Genomic DNA, 24569 nt, shown 5'->3' with positions numbered 1-24569 from the left:
TTTCATGAATGGGTGTAGTACTTTGTCAAATGCTTTTTCTGCATCTATTGAAAGGATCGTATGGTTCTTTATCCTTTCTTTTATTAATGTGGTTTATCACATTGATTATTGAACTGCCTTTGACACCCAGGAGTAAATCCCACTTGATCATGGTGAATGATTCTTTTAATGTATTCAGTTTGCTATTATTGAGAATTTTTATGTCCATTTTCATTAGGAATATTGGCCTGTAGTTTTCTTTTTTAGTGGAATCGTTATCTGGTTTTGGTGTCGGAGTAATGCTGGCCTTACAGAATGAATTTGGAAGTTTTCCTTCCTTGTCTGTTTTTTGGAATAGTTTGAGAAGATTAGGTGTTAACTCTTCCTTAAATGTTTGGTAGAATTTGCCTGTGAAGCCATCTGTCCCTGGACTTTGTTTTGTGGGAGATTTTTTTGTATTGTTGGTGTAGTTTCTTTTCATGTCTTCTATTTTTTCCCGTTTCAGTTTTGGTAGTCTATGTGTTGTTTTGGAATTTATTCATTTCTTCCAGGTTGTACAATTTGTAGGCATATAGCCTTTCATTGATTTTTAGCATTTTAGAAATCTTCTATGTGATTTTTCTTACTTGACTTGACTTTTCATTTATCTTCATAAAAACATATTTTATTAATGATAGTGAGTTGTATTTGTAGGAAGACTTTTTAACAATTATATGATTATGTTTTGGTATTTAGGGACTTCTTATTTTTACCTTTTTACTTCTCAAGTTTAAATCCTGATTTGATTAAGTATTTTTCAAAAGACTCCTTCATGTGGTCAACCATAAATATGAAAGCTTTACATTTCTAGCATTGTGCCTTTACCATTTAAGTTTCTTCAAAACAAAGCTAGTCCTAATGATTCCATTTTCTGCAAATGCACAGCTTTTTACAATGATTTTCTAAGAGATCACTTTTAACAAAGATGTATAATCCAAATTTATTGGGATTCAACTACTTGTGTATTAAAAACTAGAGAAGGTGTTATTTATGACTTTTTATTCCTGGCCTCTGTGTACTGAGGCATACTTACATGTGTATTCTTATATTTTATTACATAAGAAATCTTATGATCATAATATAATGATGTTTCATATAAACAAGTTCAATGTGTTGTATATTATTCTCTCATTGAGATCAGTCTCCAAAAGTAGTCAGTCTGTCAGTGATGATTATAATTATTTTGCATTTTTTAGTATCCTGTAAAGTTACCTTCCTTAGAATGACCTAATTTATGAACTTAAAGGAACAAAATAACATAGAGAATTTTGCTTCAAGTATTGGTAGGCTGTTATTTAGACCATCTTTTCTCCAAAAGACAACTTAAAAGGTTGGAGAGCTATGTAAGATTCTTCTTTCAAAGAAGCTTAAAAGATATGTAGGCTAAAATCAAGGGAAAGGTGGGATCTCAGAGACATAAGCTTAGCACTGAAAGCTACTTTTGACCTGAGGACATTTGCTAATCCAGAAGCAACATTTGTAAGATTAAGATAACGTTTTTATGGTCTTGTGGGGGAGGTGGGAGTCCTGAGATAAAACCCAAAGCCTACCTACAATGGACAGTGGGAAATCTGCTTAAATCCCCCTCCACTCTCTTTACACAGATACCTCAAAGGGCTATCTCCTCAGGGTAATTGAACTGGATATGACTTACCCCTCCCAGGTTCTCCAGCCTATTTGGTGTTATTCTCTTTGTTCAAGGAATATATAGTCTTAAATCTGGATTACGATGGTCCTAGATGAGTTGTACCCCAAAGTACTTGGCAGAAGATAACAAATACGCTTGGGAGAATGGGTTCAAATGAGTCCTAAAAATTATTTTTCAAAAACCGTAACCTCTACCTGGAGAGTGTAAGTCTGTTGGAGATCCTTGGAGTGTGGGATAGGGGATTCAGTACATCTAGCTGGCTGTCTCAAGTCATTTTCTCCCCTGTTACACCCCTTGCCCCCACCACCAACTTTTGCTCCTAAATTCAGAGTTATCCTTGTTGGCATCACTTTTTAAGATGGTGAGAGGTTGGGTGTGTAACAATCCTCCATACAGACATGTAATAACCCTCTTGTTTTTAGGTTTAAGTCTTTCTCTGTCACTGCCTAAAATTTCTGATCCCTTGCTTGGGTCTTAAGGCATGTATCAGCTTGCTTTCTATACTGTATCTTGAGGACCTTTTAGTTTCAAAGAGTAAATATGTGTGTCAGTGAAAACAAAGAGAGCTTCTTTATATTTAATGGTCATGAATAAATTGTGTGTCAGACATGGTCAGCACTGTGCATGCATACTTATGGTAAAATATATTCATTGCTCTCTGGAGAAGAAAACAGCCAGTCTTCTTTCCTACTAAAATTCTTGAGGTGTTTCATTTGGTGATGTGCCAGTTGAGTCAATATCTCCTTCTAATCCTGCCAAAAGAATCATTTTTGGCATTTTACAGATCAGTTCCTCCAGTTCTTCATAGGAGACTTTTTTTTTCAAATGAAGTAGGAAATTTAAATATGAATTGTGCCAAGAATTTAACACTTTCTTATTAACTGAAAACCAAGTTTATTTTTAGTACTCTTGATATGTTTCACTTGATTTGTATTCACTAATATTACTTCCAGCTTGTAGTCCATTTGCCAATGATATTAATCAATGGCTTTAAGTGTTTAGAGATCTCTCTTTCAGGATGCAATTGAGGGAGAAAAAAACATTTAAAACTGTATAAACTGTTTTTAAGTAGAGAAATTATTAATTTTTTTAAGGAGTAATATACAAATACTTTTGGGTAATAGTTCTTAAATTATGGCCCTCATAGCATCATTAGCTTGGAACTTGTTAACAATGCACAGTTGTTTTTTTTTTATTTTTTTATGTTTTTTTTTAATTTATTTCTAGGAGAGAGAGAGAGACAGCGTGAGCAGGGGAGGGTCAGAGAGAGAGGGAGTCACAGACTGAAACAGGCTCCAGGCTCTGAGCTGGCAGCCAGCACAGAGCCCGACGCGGGGCTCGAACCCACGAACTGCGAGATCACGACCTAAGCGAGTCAGGCGCTTAACCGACTAAGCCACCCAGGCACCCCAACAATGCACAGTTTTTTTAAGTTATATGTATGTAAGCTCTATACTCAACGTGGGCTTGAACCCCAACCCCAAGATCAAGAGTCACACTCTCCCTACAACTGAGCCAGTCAGGCCCCCTTACAATGCATAGTGTTTTATTTTATCTCAGGCTTGATAGATCCAAACCTGTTACAGGACTGAGGCCCAGCAATGTGTATTTTAATTAATAAGTCCTCTAGCTTGTTCCAATACATACTAAAAATTGGGAACCATTTCTTTAGGGATTAAGAGCATGAATTTTTAAATCAGATATATCTGGATTTAGATTGCAAAATCCACTGTGTAATATCTCTCTAACTCTGGATAAATTAGCTAATTTCTTCAAGCCTTAGTTTCTTCAGTTGAATTTGAAATGTCACCTCTCTCATGTTGATAGGTAAATGGGATTATTTGTAAATTGCCTGGTACTGGAGCTTGAAAGTGATCATAGTGTCCTTACTATTAAAAATGTACTACTGTCTCTCCCTCTCTGCCTGCCCTTCCCCCCTCCACATGCTGCACTCTCTCTCTCTAAAATACATTACAAAAATATATACCATAACTTAGTTATTTTAAAACAATTATTCCATATCAGTATTTCTGAAATTATAGGTGTCTTAAAGTTGTATGTTAGAAACATTGTGTCAATTTAATTAGTAAAGGGTTTTTTTTTTCCTTTTCCTTAATGGCCCATAATATACTGGTGCATTTATTTATAATTCAGTGGTGTGTGATTCAGTGATAGGTGGTATTATGTTCAGGGTCAGGAGTTCTGTTAGGGTTAGGCATATACTGAGTGTGTATTGACTGAACCAAGTTTTAGCACGGGACAGGTATTGAATTAGCCCCAGAAAGAGTAGGCATTTTCATCAGAGATTGTAGAAGTTGAGTTTAGCAAACAAATATGACTAGAGGTGGGAACATAAAGAAAAATAAACTGAACTACAGGAATACCTCGTTTTATTGCACTTTGCAGATACTGCAGTTTTATAAGTTGTAGGTTTGTGGCCACCGTTGTGTCAAGCAAGTCTATTGGTGTCATTCTTCCAACAGCATCTGCTCATGTGTGTGTCACATTTTAGTAATTCCCCCAATATTTCAAGCTTTTTCATTATTGTTATATTTGTTAAAGCGATTTGTGATCAGTGATTACAACTCACTGAAAGCTCAGATGATGGTTCGCATTTTTAGCAATAAAATATTTTTTCTAATGTTTATTTTTGAGAGACAGAGTATGATGAGGGAGGGGCAGAGAGAGCGGGAGACACAGAATCTGAAGCAGGCTCCAGATTCTGAGCTATCAGCTCAGAGCCCAACATGGGGCTTAAACTCATGAACCATGAGAACATGACCTGAGCTGAAGTCAGATGCTCAACCAACTGAGCCACTCTAGCAATAAAGTATTTTTTAATTAAGGTATGTACATTGTTTTTTAAATATAATGCTGCTGCACTCTTTATAGACTACAGTGTAGTGTCAACATAACTTTTTGTATCCACTGGGAAACCAAAAAGTCATTTGACTTGCTTTATTGCAATATTTGCTTTATTACAGTGGTCTGGAACTGAATTTGCAGTATCTTCTCGGTATGCCTGTGATATCAAGTAGCCTAAACAAAATTCATACTAGTATCAGAAAAATGATTTTTATAAACATTTTGTATAGATTTTCATATTCCCCTTGAATCAGTTATCATCAGCTTTTGACTTGTAACAAAACCCTCATGGTGCTTTAACAATACGCTTGCTGTTAAATCTTTGCAGCCAGGCCAGCTGAATTGAAATATCCAAGGGTGACTTGGATTTGTATGTATTTTGACATATATCCAGGCATCGTCCCTGGATATTTAAATATTATATCCAGACTTTCCACATACAGGCATTATCTCTTACAGAATACAATTAACTATATTTATTTTTTTTAATTTTTTTTAATGTTTATTTCTGAGAGAGAGAGACAGCGTGAGCAGGGGAGGGTCAGAGAGAGAGGGAGACACAGAATCTGAAGCAGGTTCTAGGCTCTGAGCTAGCTGTCAGCACAGAGCCCGATGCGGGGCTCAAACCCACAAACCATGAGATCATGACCTGAGCCAAAGTTGGACGCTTAACCGTTTGAGCCACCCAGGTGCCCATATTTATTTTAATTATACTTTCTAAACTAAATTACTTTTCCAAAGGACCTTTTAAAAAAACATTCGTTACAGAGTTATACTTTCTTTAATAGCTATCTGTACTTCCTTATTTTTATACCTTCCTTCTCTTTTCCTTTTTCTCCATGGTCTCTGAAAGAGAAGGTAGAGAGTTAACATTTCAATTTTATAACTTCTGTGGGAAATTATAAATTAATTCTTGGTCTATTTATAATCCCCATGAAATGGTACATAACCCAGAAATTACTTTCTCTCTGATTGTAAACATCCAGTGGTGAACTGTAGGCTGTCTTTGGCTGGCTTTAACTTTAGCAAGTTTTTTTTTTTTTTTTGGTTGGAATTTTTTTCTCTCTATATCCACTTTCGTGTCTGTTTTTTATTATTGATGCTGTTCTGTGCCTAAGCATTAGATAATCCTTTATCCTACTGCTTATCTTTATTGCTTTTTCCTGAACCATCCTCCCTTCTTGAATTTGCAAATTGAATAAAAACATTAATTTTATACAAATAATTTTAAGATTTTTTAATTAAACCAACAACAAAAGCATATAGCATAGAGCATCTGGATTTCATGAATTGTATTTCCTACTTGCTGGAATGTGATTTCAAATATGCTCTTGTCTCATTAACACAAGGAAGTCTGTGCCTAACCTAGGATCTTTCTTTCTTTATATGTTTCAGAAACTTGTGGTAGAGAATGTTGATGTGCTAACACAAATGAGGACCAGCTTTGACAAACCAGACCAGATGGCTGCACTCTTTAAAAGATTATCATGTGAGTATCTCATGATACTTTCTATAAGTATTAAGAAAACCTTGACACTCGGTATTAAGCTTTTGCTCAAACATAAATATAAACACTCCTTAGGTTATGAAGAGAACCAGAAAAATCTTGCAGTCAAAGGATATTTTAAGTACATGGCTAACGTAGGTCACGATTCTTTTTTTTTTTTGCCATACTCTTAGTCCCATGTATCAAATATTTACGGAATATTATCAATTAGTTATAAACTCACTTAATACAAGTAAGTCTGTATTTAGACTAAGGAGAATTAACTTTTGAGTCTGACTTCCTAAAAATCAACTTTATTGTGGTGTAGTTTACATACAATGAAATCTGTGCATGTAAATGAGCAGTTTGATGGATTTTGACAAATGCATACATCCATGTAATCCTTACCACAGTCAAGGCATAGAGCACTTCCATCACCTCAGAAAGTTCCCTCTCGTCCCTTTTTAGTTAGTTTCTCACTGTCTCCCAAACCCAGACAAAACTGATCTGATTTCTATCACTATAGATTAAATTTACCTGTTCCAGAACAGGTATGTTCCAGAACATAGAATCACATACTCTTGTGTCTGCCTTTTTTCATTAATATGTTTTTGAGATTCACCTAGCTATGCAGAGTCAGTAATCTATTTCTTTTTTATTGCTAACTAGTATTCATTGCATGAAAACCCAAGCCCCACAACTCAGAAGAAAAATCATTTTTAATGTCTTAACATTGATTCTTTGTGGGACATATGTTATGAAACAACAGTACATCTTAAATATTTATTAAAGTATATTTACATAGGTAACTATTTTAGATCCACTTGAATTAATTTTATTTTTATTTGCTTTGTACTTAAACTTATAATTAAAAATTATTCTAAAGTCATACTTTTTGATTCATTTAAAAGCCTTTCCAGGGGCACCTGGGTGGCTCAGTCAATTAAATGTTCAACTCTTGATCTCAGTTCAGGTCATAATCATGGTTCGGGAGTTCGAGCCCGGCATCCGGCTCTGTGCTGACAGTGCAGAGCCTGCTTGGGATTCTCTCTCTTTCCCTGTCTTTTTCTCTCTCTCTGCCCCTCCCTGCTTGCTCGCTTTCTCTCAAAATATGTAAATAAACTTAAAAAAATAAAGGCCATTCCAACAATAAAATATTAATGAAATACCAAATAAAATATTCTTTGATTTGAGAAAACCAGAGTTTATTCTCCCAAATAAAAAATTGTCCTGAGGAAAATTAAAGCCATGCATGCATTTTACGTAATACTTCTCCCTTTGATAATTTTATTTACTTCTTAAATTTTTTTAAATGTTTATTTTTGAGAGAGAGAGAGAGAGAGCGCGCGTGCGCCAGCACATGCACAGGCAGGGGAAGGGCAGAGAGAGAAGGAGACAGAATCCAAAGTGGCCTCTAGGCTCTGAACTGTCACCACTGAGCCCTGCATGGGGCTCAGAGCTGAAGTCCTATGCTCAACTGATTGAGTCACCGAGGTGCCCCAGTAATCTTTAATTTTATTTATTATTTTTTAAAAATTTTTAATGTTTATTTTTATTTTTGAGACAGAGACAGAGTGTGAGCAGGGTAGGAGTAGAGAGAGAGGAAGACACAGAATCTGAAGCAGGCTCCAGGCTCTGAGCCCAATGGGGGGCTTAGGCTCACAAAACGTGAGATCTCGCCCTGAGCCGGTCGGGCACTTAACCGACTGAGCCACCCAGGCGATCCCCCCGATAATCTTCTTTTAAATGTTATGCAGTATATCAAATTTTATAAAAGTATAAAATGATTTAGAGAATTACTTTATTGGGCTATCTTCAAAAATGCTTCAAAAACTGTAAACTTATTTAATAAAAATTGGCATAAAATTAAACTACACAGTATGTTGCCGTGTAGAACAGATCAGTTGTTGCCAGAACTGGAAAAGCAAACAAGGGAGTTTTTTGGGGTGATGACACTGTTTACCACAGTGGCAAGGTGGTTACACAAATCTACATGTGTTAGAATCTTTTTCCTAGAGCTATATACCAAAAGAGGGAAAGAAGGTCAGGTTTACTGTATGCTACTTAAAAAATGAAATTAAAAAGATAAACATGGTAGTACTATAGGGAGGTAGAGTGTAAATGAATTTTACTTGAATTTTTGTGTATGGTAGTGGTGCTTCCTGACTTACAAAATTGGCCAAAATCAAAGTTGCCTTTAAATAGAACTTATTAGGGGCGCCTGGGTGGCTCAGTCAATTGAGCATCCAACTTTGGCTCAGGTCATGATCTCAGAGTTCGTGGGTTCGAGCCCCACATCAGGCTCTGTGCTGACAGCAACTCAGAGCCTGGAGACTGCTTCGGATTCTGTGTCTCCCTCTCTCTCTTTCACCCTCCCCTGCTCACGCTGTCTCTCTCTCTCTCTCTCTCTCAGAAATAAATAAAACATTAAAAAAATTAAATAGAATTTATTAAATTTTTTTTGTGATTTGGAAAAAGAAAAGGTTTGTTTGCGAATGGCTTATTTAGGGGACTAGTGAAAGTTCTTCTTTCAGTTGAATTATTTTCCAAAATACTCTCTTTTGTCTTAACATCCCTATCTTTGTGCTTCTTTCACCCCATATCCAGAAGTTGATGTACTTTTGTAGCAGTTTGATTTTCATACTTGACAACCACATTCTTTTAATACCTTTAAAAGCAATATCATTTATTAAAAGTAGTTCTGAATTAGGAGGTAATCTGGAATTAATTTACAGCTTTAGGACTTTTTAGCTATATGACTTGAGCAAATTTAATAATATCTCTATTTGTTTTCTCACAGTGTGGCTCTTGGGACTAGGCTCGTCACTTTATTGACTATTTTATTATAAACCTTTATTTTCTAATTTTGCCCTGACTTTGCCACCATATGCAAACCTACAGGTTGGCTCCAAAGACCTTTACTTTAGCAGTACTTTGAATGTTTTTATCACCTGAAATTGTTGCACTGGTAAAATCTTGAATTTGAAACTCTACTCTCAGATCATAGTCCTGTCTTTTGGTTTTCCCACTCCTCACTTTTTGCCCTTATTAAATTTTTTGTCCCGGTTTATTGAAACTTAGATGTCTCTATATTTTCTAATCAGCCACTTCCTGGCTCTATTTCCTTATCCATTCTGGACTATAAAATGTAGTGATTTTAACTGCATTCTCCACTGTGCTGTCATACTTTGACTTTGTTGCTCTCGTCATTGCTAGCAATTTCCCTGATCCCAGAAAAACCTCCTGCTGCCTGGAAGCCAGATACTCCTTCCAAAATAACCCTCGCTAAAGTCTGTTGTTAAGCCTACCTCTTATTCATCCTACCATTCTTCATACTGCTTAATTTTTGACTAGCTTGAATTCACTGTTTTGTCTTCCAAATTCTCTGTCTATTCTTGTACACCATAATGTGGTTACTTTCCTGAAACCTTCTGGAACAGGTCATAGTGACTGTCCATTTTCAAAATTTGGTCCTCTTTCCTCTTCCCTGTTCTAGTTGATTTTTCTGTAGTATTTATTATCTCTTTTACTGTTCTTTTTATTGAAACTTTATTTTCTTCATTTGCTAATACTTTTGTCTCTTACCTTTTTAAAGCCACTCCTTTACAATCCTATTGGGAAAATGTATCCAGTCTTATTTTTCAAAGTTTCTTTAAATATTCATCTCTAGCCTTGATTTTCTCTCTGGAGCTCCAAGGCATTTAATACCAAGTGCTAGTTTGACCAGGGTGTGGTCCATGGACCAGAAGCAAGAAGCAGTAGCACCACATAGGAGTTTGTTAAGAATGTAAATTATTGGGGTTCCACCCCAGACCTACTAAATCAATTTGCTGGGACCCAATAGGTGATTCTGATTTGCGCTAAAGTTTGAGAAACATGGTTAGATGTCTACAGCTATATGACCCACAGATACTTGACAACATCTCTGGAATAGGAAGGATATTTCCCTCGGGCAAGGTATAAGTGGGTGGGGAGAAAAAGTCTGATACTCTTTTGTTATTGCCATTTTATTACCTCCCATGCCATTTACCCAGTGATTCTCACAGGGAAATTTGAGTATGCTCTCTGACTCTTTATGTCATCACATTCCGTATCCAGTAGCTATATCTTCCAAATTAGAGTCTGCAAATTGGTGGGTCATGTTTGGCCCAAAGACAGAATTTGTCTGGCTCTATCATGGATTAAATTAAAAACAAAACAAACAACAACAACAAAAAAACCCCACAGTCTCTTTGATCACTATTTTTAAAATGAAAGATCTTTGCATAAATATCCAAGTTTCTGGCTTCCTCCCTGAGTCCTGGGCAGTATTTCCCCACGTGGCAGTGACTGGCTGGAGCTAAGAAGCAGTTGCCCCCTTTAGAAATTTTTTTCTCCAGTTTTTCCCTCTCACTATTCTTTCCCCAGTCTATTTAACTATTTTGTTACCTGCCATAGATATGAGCTTTTAACTCTGCTGCAGACCCCACCTCTTAAATGTGATGCCTAAATCTGTTCCTTTTATTTCCATTGTTCTAATTTAAGGCTCTGTCATTATTTTGTGAACTACAGCTATGGCTTCCTAATATGTCCAATCTTTCCTTTCTAACCTATCTTCCACATTTAGAGTCCTATTTCCAAAGATTTCTTTTCCTATCACTCTTTGTATTTAAAATAAAACAAAACACAACAAAAATCCCTGAGCCACTACCCTCTCCTTGCAGGAGGATAGTCTCACACTCCTTAGTGTGGCATTAGAAAGCCATTATTTGGATTAACCTCCTATCCATCCATTCTTTCTAGAAACCTCATTTCCCCCACTGCTTTTTGCTTGTCTGGCCTGAGATCCATATAGCCTCTGCCCTAGTGTTAGTTCCTTGGGATGTGCCTTTGTCTATTTGGGCTGCTCCAATAAAATATCAAAGATTGGGTAATTTATACACAACAGAAATTTGTTTCTTACAGTTCTGGAGTCTGGAAGTCCAAGATCATGCTGCTGGCATGGTTGGGTGAGGCCCCTCTTCAGCGTCACAGATTTATCCTTACATTTTCATAACTGAAGGGGACAGGATTCTCTCTGAAGCCTCTAGAAGGCAGTAATCAAATTCATGAGAGTTCCACTCTCATGGCTTGAGTACCTTTAAAAGGCCACATCTCCTAATACCATCAGCTTTTTGGGCTTAAGATTTTAATATATGAATTTTGTGGAGACTTAAACATTCAGACCGTAACAGGATGTTAATAAATTATGGGGGCTAAGAGGAAGTGCCAGTGGTTAAAAAGGTATGGGAAATAATTAACAATAAGTTAAACAACATTTCTTACCATGAAGTTTCTCAGAGCTTTAAAAAAAATTTTTTTTAATGGTTATTTATTTTTGAGAGACAGAGACAGAGCATGATGAGCAGAGGGGCAGAGAGAGGGAGACACAGATCCAAAAAAGGCTTCAGGCTCTGAGCTGTCAGCACAGGCCTGACACGGGGCTTGAATCCATGAACAGCAAGATCATGACCTGATCCAAAGTCGAATGCTTAACTGACTGTGGCACCTAGGTGCCCTTCACAACTTTTAATGTGTCATTATTATTGTATATATTCAAGAGGAGGTTGTGGGATATAGTTTTGGCAAAATTATTTTATTAAATTCTGAGTAGCATCACTTGGAAAATATAGATTATACCACACTACTTATTTTCTGATTATTCACCTTACTCTTTGCTTTTTCTTTTTCTGGATTCCCTGTTTTTGTTGTTTCCTGACATGGAATGCTTTTGTCTTCTCACTGTTCCTTTATGACCATCTTGAGTGATATTTTCTCAAAGAAATAACTTCCTTTCACCCTTTTCCTTTTCTCCTTTTCTGGATCATAACAATTTCCTAGTCTCATTTCTTTAATAACCATTTCATTGAACATCTTGTAGTCTGGGTTTCACTTCACTGAGTGTTAGACAAAGATTAAAAATATTGATTGGTTAGACTGATTCCTGCTCATGTGGATTGTGTAACATATTTGTGCCTCACCTCATTTTGTTAATACTACTGTTTTAATTCTCATCACATTTTCGCTTATGTTATGACTATTAGTCTGTTTTAATAAAAGATGCTATGGTCAAGGTTTAAATACACTACACAGGAGGTAGAAAGTCAAAACAATTCTTTCCATTCCTACTTCTCAAAGGTAACTATAGTTAACAGTTTTCTATACATTTTTCTAGAAATTTGTTATCACATATATGTATATATGTATATACTGTTGACTCTTGAATGACATGGGGTTTAAGGGCATTGACCCCCTGTGCAGTCAAAAATCTGCGGAGAAATTTTGACTCCTCCAAAGTTTAATGACGAATAGCCTGCTGTTGACAAGAAGCCTTACCGATAAAATAAACAGTTGATTAACATATTTTATATGGTATATATACTATATTTTTACAATAAAGTAAGAAAGAAAAAATGGTATTAAAATCGTAAGAGGGGCGCCTGGGTGGCTTAGTCAGTTGGGCGTCCGACTTTCGCTTAGGTCATGATCTCGCGGTTCGTGGGTTCGAGCCCCGCGTCGGGCTCTGTGCTGACTGCCAGCTCGGAGCCTGGAGCCTATTTCAGAGTCTATACCTCCCTCTCTCTGACCCTCCCCTGCTCACGCTGTCTCTCTCTCTCTCCTAGAAATAAATAAAAAAATATTTAAAAAATAAATAAATAAATAAAATCGTAAGAGAAAATACATTTATAGTACTGTACTTTGTTTACTGAAAAAAAAAATCCACATGTAAGTGGATCTGCATAGTTCAAACCTGTGTTGTTCAAGGGTCAACTGTGTATCTATCTCATAAGTAAGGTTATATTTTCTTAGTTTACTTGACAGTCTGTTTAGACTGTTACTTAATATCTAGATTATTATTTTGTTTATATTTGTGTTATTACACAGTAGCATGCCTTATATATCAGGAGTAATTCAGTAAATGTTTGTTGGCTTTTTAAACATGAAAGTATTGATCCTTCCAGTTCTAATTCCCTTGATTTTCTTAACTAAGTTTTAATACTGATATGTAATAATAATTTTCAGAATAACCAAAATGTAAATGATCAAATCTATTTATAGTTTTTAGCAACCTTGGTCTTACCAAACCTGCTTGTGATCACAATAGTCATTTTTTTTTTTTATTCTTGACTCTCCACACCTCAACATTTTAAGAATTTATCATCTCCATGTTCTGGGACCTTTGTAGATTTAACTCCTGATCACTCTGACAATTTCCTTTTTCTCCCCTACTCTCTCTCTACATTCTCCTACTTCTACCATTTCTAAGAGGATTATCCAGGTGGCTGCTTATGTGATTATTTCAAGATTCTGGTGAACTATCTAAATCATTTTAAAGAATAGTGTGTACTCCATATGAAGTAAACTGTAATTTCCTTAGTTTTAATATCAGCTTTCAATACCTTAGCCTCTTTAATCATTTGTTGTAATCAAATCGCTATTGTGCCTTTTATCATGGGAATCTTATAACTAAAATTTTCTCCAAAGTTAAGAAAGAATCTGATTCCTATTCTTTTCCTTTCCTTCCTTCCAATTTAGCTGTTGACAGTGTTTTGAAGAGGATGACAATAATTGGTGTAATTTTATCCTTCCGATCATTGGCACAAGAAGCACTTAGAGATGTAAGAAACCATTATAAGTACATATCCCTACAGTCAAATAATCCCTGTTAACTTCTCAGAAATTAAAAATTACTTCAAATACCAGTTTTCATAGTTATATAAAATATGTAAAAATTAGTTATTTAAATTTATTTTTTATTTTGGTATTGAAATTGGGGATGGGAGGTGTAGCTTGCCTGGATACTGTACTACATTTTCAACTTTTCATTAAAGCATTTTCAGTTTTGGTGATACTCAGCTTGGCATCAGACATATTCCATTTCTCTTTGTCTTAGTACTTTAGAAAATCATGTGAAAATAGAAAATGTAAAATGATTTTTATGAAAACTACAAGTAATTGAATGGTAATATTTAATAAATTTAGAGTTCATCATTTAACAACAAGTCTACATTTTTATTTGTTGTCCTACCTAGGTCTTATCTTACCACATTCCTTTTCTTGTAAGTTCAATTGAAGATTTCAAGGATCACATTCCAAGGGAGACTGATATGAAGGTAATAAAACTTCTATTTGGATTTTACAGTTTCTAAAATGAAATATATGAGTTACATATGAAATAAAATTTAATAAATTCTAAACTACTGTTAAGTTTCTATTTTAGAGTGATTAGTTAGTATGCTGGCCTTTGAAAATACATCTTTGAGAGCTTACCACCAAAATGCTGTGTGGGCATTTAGAAAGTTCATCTTCCTTGGTCATCTACAGCAATGTAAAGTGGGTTGGTATTGATCTCTTTCCTTAAGAGGAAAGAGATTGTAGCTCTTTACACATAGTCATAAGCAGAATAAGAAAGACAATCTAGTGAGTTAAGAGTTGTTTTCTTTGAAATAAAGTAAAATTCAGTCTTTTTTAAAAATTGATGTTAAAAAGTCTTATAAAAGGATCTCAGTTATTGGGTACAATTAAAATTTTTCAATGTCCTGTTTTTATAAATATAAGAAGATTAGTAGCCACATGTGAGTTTATGATTTTTGTTTTGAAATTTTTTGATCATGAAATCCAGCTCACTTATGTACTCCAGCATTAATTAACCAGTGGTTACACATCCAGTAAGAGGCCTCATGTATATATTTTCTAAACTTTCACATGTCTTGGAAAGATTATTTTCTGTTTCATATTTTGAAATGCAGTGACTGAAAAAAGTTATGTCTAAATTCTTTTTATGATACTCCAGTCTTCTCAGGTTGATGCCACTCACTTTCTGAGGCTTACCTCTCATCCCTTGTCCATCCTCGTCCCGTGCTCTTCCCTTTCTTACTCTGCCCCTCTCTTCGTGTGTATCCTGTGAGGTTCTTCCCAGTGTGCGTGCTCACATCTGTTGGGGGTCCTTCTCGGATTTATCCAACCTGAAAATCCTGTCCTTTTCTGTTTCTGCCTTTTGAAATCTTGCTTATCTTTTAAGGCTTGATTTCAATTGCCATCTTCTAAGAAACATTCCTTGATCCCCAGGCAATAAAGGATTTCTTTTTTCTTATTACTATCAGACAACTTTTTGTTTATCCATTGTAGAGTTGAATATGTTCTGCCTTGTATTATAATTGTGTTTTTCCTTTTAAATTTATACCAAATTGTAAACATTTTGAAGACCTTTTTTCTGTATTTTTGTTTCTCCCACAGTGCTTTGCATAAACATCTGAGATCAGGGATTGTCTTATGATTTTGATTGAAAACCATGTATGATGATTAGTGCAAAACAATTCCCTAATTCTTCCCAGTCCCAGCCCTAGGCAACTATTAATCTACTTTCTGTCTCTGACTTTGCCTATTCTTGATACTTCATATAAATCCTGTAATATGTAGTCTTTTGGAACTGGCTTCTTTTACTTATTAGCATAATGTTTCCAAGGTTTATTGATGTTGTAGCATGTATCAATACTTCATTTTTAATTGCTGAATAGTATTCCATTATATGGATATGCAACCTTTTATTTATCCTTTCATCAGTTGATGGTCATTTATGTTGTTTTCATTTTTTGGCTATTATAAATAATGCTTCTGTGAATATCCACATACAGGTTTTTATGTGGACATATGCTTTCCTTTCTCTTGAGTACCTACCAGGAATCAAATTGCTAGGTCATATGGAAACTCTTTGTAACCTTTTGAGAAACTACAAAATTGTTTTCAAAGTGGTTGTACCATTTTACATTTCCAGCAGCAATGTATGAAAGTTTGTTTCTCCATTTCCTTGTCAATACTTGTTGCTCTCTGTCTTCTTACTTAGAGCCATGCTAGTGTTTGTGAAATGGTATCTCACTGTTTTCATAAATATTTTCCTGAAATGATGGATGTTGAACAGCTTTTCATGTGCTTATTGGCTATGTATGTATCCTCTTTGGAAAAATATCTGTTCATATCCTTTGCTCATTTTTTCACTTGGATTGTTTGCCTTTTTAATTCTGAGATACAAGATACATTATATATCTGGACACAAGTCCATTAACAGATACATGATTTGCAAATCTTCTCTCGTTCTGTGGGTAGTTTTTTCATTTTCTTAATAATGTCTTCTGCAGCCCAAAAGTTTTTAATTTTGATGAAGTGTAATTTGTTTTTTTCCTTTGATTGCCTCTGCTTTTGGTGCCCTAAGAAACTATTGCCTAACCCACAGTAATAAAAATTTATACCTATATTTTCTTCTAAGAATTTTGTAGTTTTAGCTCTTATGTTTAGGTTTATAATCCATCTTGAGTTAATTTTTGTATGTAGAATGAGTGGGGTAATTTTTTTTTTCGTAAATCATACACAAAAAATACGTTTTCCTCGAACTTAATCCATGGGAATTTCTATTTAGTTTAAGATACACAGTTTTACTTCATATTTTATGCTCAATTTTTTGGTAGCAATATCAGAGGTAACCAATTATGGAAGTGGTTTTTAACTGAAGTATTAAGTAGTCAGAAATTCATAAATACTAAAAAAAAAAAAAAAAAGAATATCCTAAATACTCCATATGTGACACCAAAAAGTATTACTTTAGTCATTAGAAATTCGTTTATTGGGTTTTAAATCAGTACTCTTTAAAAATCTATTATGGGCCATCTGGCTGGCTCAATTGGTAGAGCATACAGCTCTTGATTTCTGGGTCATGAGTTCAAAGGCCACGTTGGGCATGGAGTTTACTTGAAAAAAAAATCTATTATGGAGGCTCCTGGGTGGCTCAGTCAGTTAAGCATCTGACTCTTAATTTCGGCTCAAGTAATGATCTCACAGTTTGCAAGTCTGAGCTCTGCATCAGGGCTACACTGATACTGTAGAGCCTGCTGGGATTCTCTCTGCCCCTCCCCTGCTCACTCTCTCTCTCTCTCTCAAAATACGTAAACAAAAATTCTATTATGATAAGTAATTTACTGTATTTATAGCTACAATATGATGGGTCCTTGAACCACCACAATTTTTCCTTAAATAAGTATGAGTGTAAATATAAATTCAGTGATTTTAATTCACTTTTGTTCATTTATTTATCTCTTTTGGCTTGATATTTTATATCCATGCTTCCAAAAAAAATAATGTTAGGCTGATTTTGTTGGCACTTTACACAGAAAGTATAAAATTTTCTTCAGCCTTAACAGTGGGAAGTTCTAACAAGCAGCACATCATGAGCTGATAACAGTTGTTCATTGTAGGCTGGTTGTGCTGTGGTTCCTGTTTCACCTGTTTTGAAATCTAGTGCTCTTGTAGGTAGACTCTGATTTAAACAGTGTATCTGTTCTTACTAAATGGAGATTTCTTAGAAATTTGCTAAATATTTCCTACTCTGTAATTCTTACATATTTCATCAGGTTGCAATGAATGTATATGAGTTATCATCAGCTGCTGGATTACCTTGTGAGATTGATCCTGCCTTGGTGGTAGCTCTGTCCTCACAGAAATCAGGTAAAATACATTAGTAAATACGTATTAGTCTTAGTTAAAATTATCAGGGCAACACAGATATAGGTGTGGTACTAATTTATTCAAATGCCTGCTTAATGTCAAACTTGCTTTTTATTATTTTATTTTATTTATTTTTTTGGTAGTTGGAATGTAGCAGTGTAGAAAAGATAAAAATCCCTGTCTTCTGGAGCTTGCGTTATAGCATAGTCCTCATACAGGTTGCTATTTAAGCCATAAGACTAGATGAAATTACTGAGATCAGTTAGCATAAGAAGTGAAAGACGATCAGGGTCTTAGCCCTAGGACACTTTCAATTTTAAGAACTCCAGGAGAAGAGGAGTTCTTATCTACCAAAAAAGAAACTGAGAAAGAAGGATGGATGAAGGAAAAGAAAAACTAGGAAAGAATAACTTGCAGCAAAGTGGAGAGGGAATGATCAGCTATGTAGAATTAATGGGTAATAGGTAATGTTGCCAAGAGCAGTGGAATTTTTGGAGCAATAGGCTATTTAGAGAGGGCTTACAAATGAATTGGAAAAAGGAGTCAGAAATAATAAGTATAAAACTCTATCAAAAGCTTTAAAAGGGAACGAAGAAATGAAAATACAATAGCTAGAGGCAGGAATAAAATCAAGAGAAGGGCTGGAGTACCAGGGTGGCTCAGTTGGTTAAGTGTCCAGCTCTTAATTTCAGCTCAGGTCATGATCTTGTTGTTCATGAGCTGGAGCCCTGCGTCGGCCTCCATGCTGACAGGGTGGAGCCTGCTTGGCAATTTCCGTCTCCTCCTCTCTCTGCCACAGCTCCACTCTCATGCATGCATGCTTGCACACACTCTCTCTCAAAAACAAATAAGCATTTTTTTAAAAATCAAGAGAAGAATTTTGTATACTGATGGAGATGGTTCAGTCTGGGTGGCATAATTGATAACTAGAAATGGGTGTCCTATTTTCACTGATGTAGAGCTATTTACCATAGAGTCTGTACAGTTATCATTTTGTATTAAACATTTAAGTGATTGTAAGTTCAGCTCTTTGAAATGTAGTACCCAGAATGCTGCAGATATTTCTAGATTTGTCTACAAAGTAAGTAACATTTCATCCATTTCTGATACTAAAATGCCAATCCCTGCCCTCTTGCACCTAGCATGTTTGGCTCGTTTCATCTGTTCTTTTTTTATTTTACATTGATTTTTGTTTCATTCTTCATGCAGTATGTTAATTTATAGTCACATGAGTAATTGCCACAATTACTCATTTTGCTACAGCTATATTTTTCATAACTAAATTAAAAAAAATTTTTTTTAACTTTTAATGTTTTATTTATTTCTAGGAGAGAAAGAGAGAGAGACAGCGTGAGCAGGGGAGGGTCAGAGAGAGAGGGAGACACAGAATTTGAAACAGGCTCCAGGCTCCGAGCTGTCAGCACAGAGCCCGACGCGGGGCTCGAACCCACGAACCGTGAGATCATGACCTAAGTGAAAGTCGGACGCTTAACCAACTAAGCCACCTAGGCGCCCCTAAAAAAAATTTTAATGTCTGTTTTTGAGAGAGAGAGAATGTGTGTGAGCCAAAGAGAGAGAGAAAAGACACAGAATCCGAGGCAGGCTTCCAGGCTCTGAGCTGTCAGCACAGAGCCCAACCTGGGGCTCGAATCCATGAACTGTGAGATCATGACCTGAGCTGAAGTCAGACGCTTAACCAACTGAGCCACCCCGGTGCCAACTAAATTTTAAAAACAAATTCTGGCTCTTTCGATTCTTACATATAAGAGGTGGGGTGAATAGTAGGGCAACTAGAATTTCCCAGATACCAGATTCAAGTGCCCAGGTAACCTATAATTTTAGTACACATTACAAAATGTTTTGGGAAGGATATGTCTTAAAAGATTTAGGGCACTGCTAGTTATTTTTATTTATGACTGATTCCTTCTGTCTTCTAAAATGGAGAGGTTGGAAATCTAGTCAACTTTCCATATTTATGTCTTTTAAATCATAATAGTAAACTTCAAATCACATTTGTATCTATTTTGGAAAAAAATTAAGGATTTTTAAAATGATGTTAGAGTATTGATGAGATAATAAATTTCTAAACAACAGTAAACAGAATTTTTTAATAAAAATAACATGAGTTTTTGGGGTGCCTGGGTGACTCAGTTGGTTAAATGTTTGACTCTTGGTTTTGGCTCAAGTCATTATCTCACACTTGTGAGATGAGCTCCACATCCAGCTCTGGGCTCCATGCTGAATGTGGACCCTGCTTGGGATTCTCTCTCTCTCTCTCTCTCTCTCTCTCTCTGTCCCTCCCCCTGCTTGTGCTCGCTTGCTCTCAAAATAAATAAACATTTGAAAAAAATTATTTTTCAGTTTACACTTAAGAAATTTTTTAGGGGGTGTCTGGATGTCCCAGTCATTTGAGCATCCTCGGATTTTGGCTCAGTCATGATCCCAAGGTTGTGAGATCCGCCCTGTATTGGGCTCCATGCTGAGCATAGAACCTGCTTGGGATTCTCCCCCCATCCCTGACACCCCTCTCTCCTGCTAGTGTGCTCTCTCTCTCCCCCCCTTTCCCTCTCCCTATCTTTCTCTCTTTCTCAAAAATAAATAAAAATTAAGAAATTTTAGGATTCCACTTATCCCAATAATAGTTTTTACCCTTACCCTATAATCTTAGAATTAAAAAAAATTTTTTTATCTTCTGTTTTGTTAGAGGTTCTCGAAATGTGCTTGAATAGTCATAGTAACCAAAAATGATGTGTATTATTTCTGTTCTATATTTCTTACAACAGTTCTAATTAGTTCTGTAGAAGCTCAAAAATGTACTTTATACAAAAAATTACTTTTTCTGGTTTAATTATTAACTTTTAACTAATTATAAAGAAGTACCTTGGTTTTATTTTTAATTTTCTTCCTTAGAAAACATAAGTCCAGAAGAAGAATATAAAATTGCCTGCCTCCTTATGGTCTTTGTGGCAGTTTCTTTGCCGACATTGGCTAGTAATGTGATGTCTCAATATAGTCCTGCTATAGAAGGTAATAGTGGTTTAAACTTGTTTTGGCAATGAAAAAGTCAGGGGTTTTGATACAATGGATACTTTTCAAGTAATTAATGTTCATTTATAATAGAATGTGGGTTAACTTACTTTCCACTTAACTAGCTTTGTAACCTTGAGTAGTTGATTTCCTTTTTCTAAGCTTCAGTATCCTGATATGTGAAACGTGTATGTGCGAGCCTTTGGATGCTTGACTGGGAGTGATGGGATGGTGAGGGCATATCCATCTCTTAAGATTATTTTAAAGATTGACAAAATGTGTGTAAAGCTGCTGAGAACTTCTTTTTTAAGTTTTGGAGTGAATATAAAACCAATGTATGATTTCTTTTAGCAATTTTTTGAAAATGTGCCTGTTTAATACAGGCTTCATCATTTGTTGCTTTTCTTGCTATGTAGCTTTAAAAACACTAGTCTTGGTAACAATGAAAGGGAGAGCAAGGCAGGCGGTGTCCCAACTCTTTTTCGTAACTCTTTTGAATCACTGTTTATGTAGATTGTGAATTCATTCATTAAAGACTTACCTTTTATGTATTATTTGAGATTTGGGGGTCACGCAGAAACCACAAACCCTGCTTGCACTTCCTCAGGGCACTGCAACAACATACATTGCCTGGCTAAAGCCATCAACCAGATCGCCGCAGCTTTGTTTACGATTCACAAAGGGAGCATTGAAGACCGTCTGAAGGAATTTCTGGCGGTATGTATAATCTAATAGCAGAGCTCATGATGTTTTATGAGGAAAATTAAAATGATAACAACAGATGTAACAGAATAAATTCTCTTTATTTTTTTTTTCTGGAAGGAGGACCAGGTGAAGGTAGGCATTGAAATCAAGGAGCTGTTTGCATGTTTTCCCTTAACAAATCTCTCCTAGAGCTCCGCAGTATGATCGTCTTTACTAAGCTGCTGTTTGGACTGCCCTAGAATTTTGCCCATTATCTTATATGTAGCTGCTGAATGACTGAAATGTATTATATGTTGAAATATACTGAAAATAAACAAGTAACTTGTGAACATTTCATTAAAACGTACTTAAAAATGTCTGTATACTTTTAAGCTTGCATCTTCCAGTTTACTGAAAATTGGCCAGGAAACAGATAAAACAACAACAAGAAATAGAGAATCTGTTTATTTACTGCTAGATATGGTAAGTCTCATTTTATTTTTTATTAATAACAAAAAAGTTTCTGTTATTCCTCATAGTCTTTTCTTGGGATTTAGTGGTTAAGTATCACTAAGAGCTGAAGTACCTTTTTGATCCCTTTTGTTCAGTCCACTCAGGCCACACACTTTCTAAATATTGCTGGAAAGACTGACATTACTTGTATTTTACCAGATGGTAACCGTATCAGAAAACAACAAAATAAAAGATGAGCGTTACCCATAGGCTACTCTTCTGAATAGTTTTTCAACCTTTTGGGAAGCACTTAGGCCTTATATTTTCCTAGTGTATCAGCTGCAGCTCTCCCAGTTTCTGAATTTTCTACATTCTGACCTCTTCCACCCATCTGATATTCCACCCTTCTTTGATTCTCTGTGCCTAGTCAGTGCCCTGTCTTCACCATCTGACCAGCTGTGCTTGTTTCTATCATGTGGCTCTTCCCTCACTTGGAATAGTTTCCTTTTCCTGCAGAGATCTGTGTCTGTCCTGTGATTCAACATATCCCATAGCTATACTCTGTCTAGATAGACTTTCGTATTACTCTGGCCCACATTAATATTTCATCCCTTTTGAACTCCTAGCATTCCACTTAATTAAAATTGGTGTTACGTTTGATTTCGCTTTTTAACTTAGTCTTGGGAACCCATTTGGACTTGATGATATGGACCATATTTTAAATATGTTTGTATTATCTTATATGTCTAGTATACTGTTGAGGGCAAATGTGAAAGTGCTCAATATGTTTCTGTTGATTAATAGACTTCATTGAAAAGTGGTGATTTTAGACATTTTGATAGCAAAATGTGACACACTTGTATTTCAGATTTTAAAGTAAAAGGAAAATAATTTTCTTTTTCTAATAAGAACACTATAGAAATTATGATTTATTGGCTGTGAGTAAATGTTCCCATTATAAATAACTTTAATTCTTTGATGCATTTTTGCAACTTTTCAGATTGTGCAAGAATCCCCATTTCTGACCATGGATCTTTTGGAATCTTGTTTTCCTTATGTCTTGCTGAGAAATGCATACCACGCTGTCTACAAGCAAAGCGTTACATCTTCCGCGTAAAATATCTACTTACTGAAGACAAGCACGCATTTTTGTTGCTTTGGTTTTACCTGTAAACTGTGGAACTGTTTTACCTTAAGGCCTGAAAAACAGTTTTGTGGATTATAAGTTTCTTTCTTATGATTGTATTTTCTGCTCACTGGTTTCATTTAATATGGTTGTAATACAGTATACTTGGTTGATTTAGCTTATACCTTCACTGAATTCACTAAAATTATTCCTATAATTTTAGAGTATCATTGTTTGGAAAGCATACATTATCTCTATGTTTTTGATATTTGAAAATGAAAAAAAAAACACCTTTGCTTGTTTATTTCTGAAAAAGAATTGTATTTAGTGATTATTTTAGATAGTGATATTATAGCATTCCCATCTGTGTGTAAATTATTTCATATAGGGAAAAGTTCTGATCTGTACCTATGGTTCTTATTGAAAAACAAAACTGGATGTGCATTTCTGTGATGTTATGAATACATTTCTACTTTATTTTGAAACATTTGCCAAACTAAATACTGTAACACTGTATAACATTAAAAATGTTAAAGGACTGCTTAGCATTAGAAGCAGATTATGTCAGGAAATTCTAAAACAGCAGCATATGTTGTTGCTTGTATAAAGCCTGGTGATAATTTTTAGACTAACTTCCATGGTGGCCTCCTGGCATTAGCACTACCATTGTACCCTGCTGTATAATAAACAATCTTAGACATTTATCAATTGTTGATACAAATGTTAGTCCCTAACCACTTTTTATATGTTTTAAATTTTTGAAATTCAAGTGTACCTGCCATAACATAAAATAAACACTAGACTGTATCACACTTTGAATTATTTCCTTAATTATGGATCTCTAGAAATTTATTCAATAATACAAAGGTTTTAGTTTCAACTTAACTTAAAATAAGCTTTAGTTTAGGAGTGTCTAAGTATAGCATTTGATACCAGGTCAACTCCCGCAAACTTTGCTTACATATTTTGAAAAGCATTTCCTCTGGAAAAAAATTTTAAATAAAATTGGAAAATAAAATTACATAGCAATTTTTAAAAATTAAGAACTAAGAGGAAATTCATGCGCCATCAACTTGCTAATTGTATATGTGACCAAATGGACAGAGTCATGAAAGAATGGGAATAGAACGAATGATTATGGAACTCACGCACATGTTGCTGAGAACTCCTACATCAGTCAGGAATAAATGAGAAAGACTGCTTAGGGCTTGGCGTGGAGCACAGAACAGCTCATTTTGTTTAAAAACTAACCTGACTGTTTCTCAGCAGCTTCATATCTGGATATCAAATAGATCTTTTCCTCACAGCTTCTTATAGAATACACTGGTAACACGTGAAGAAGAAAGAAAGCTACTGTGAACTCAGTTATATAATGTTCTTCATTGTTCAGTTACAGAGAGTAGAATGACATTGAGGTGCCACAGGATTATCATATTGCTATTTTGTGTATGATTTTTCCAGTTTATATTTAAAGCAGGAAATAGTTATCACTAGCTGTTGAAAATTTTCTGTGGTGCACGGAGTATTTTTTCAAAGGGAAGGATTTTGTTTAATGGAATGCTTTTAAACTTGAAATAGGCTGATGATGCAGCAAACAGTTGAAATTAATATTAAATGTTGTTTATTTTGAAATATTAGTATCCTAGAGTGGTGGTAGCTTGTTGATAATTGATATCCTGAGAGGTAAAGTAGGCATTTGAATATGTGCACTTTCGGGTAAAATGAGGTAAGGCATGTACATACATCAT

At 35.3% G+C, this 24569-nt stretch overlaps 1 protein-coding gene across 1 annotated transcript in view; it reads left to right on the top strand.

The window, feature by feature from the left end:
• The window catches only part of NCKAP1 (NCK associated protein 1), a 106273-nt gene extending 82640 nt beyond the window's left edge, over positions 1–23633 (top strand). The window contains exons 26-33 of the mRNA XM_077747556.1: positions 5927–6020; positions 13572–13654; positions 14069–14149; positions 17438–17531; positions 20442–20558; positions 21166–21275; positions 21636–21725; positions 22696–23633. Coding sequence (XP_077603682.1) covers positions 5927–6020; positions 13572–13654; positions 14069–14149; positions 17438–17531; positions 20442–20558; positions 21166–21275; positions 21636–21725; positions 22696–22812 — 786 coding nt within the window. The 3' untranslated portion in view covers positions 22813–23633. The remainder of the gene's footprint in view (positions 1–5926; positions 6021–13571; positions 13655–14068; positions 14150–17437; positions 17532–20441; positions 20559–21165; positions 21276–21635; positions 21726–22695) is intronic.
• The last annotated feature ends 936 nt before the right edge of the window (positions 23634–24569 follow it).

Source organism: Crocuta crocuta, unplaced genomic scaffold (genome assembly GCF_008692635.1).
Source record: "Crocuta crocuta isolate KB4526 unplaced genomic scaffold, BGI_CrCroc_1.0 scaffold249, whole genome shotgun sequence".
Taxonomy (NCBI): domain Eukaryota; kingdom Metazoa; phylum Chordata; class Mammalia; order Carnivora; family Hyaenidae; genus Crocuta; species Crocuta crocuta.
This window is presented reverse-complemented; position numbering and strand designations above follow the sequence as displayed.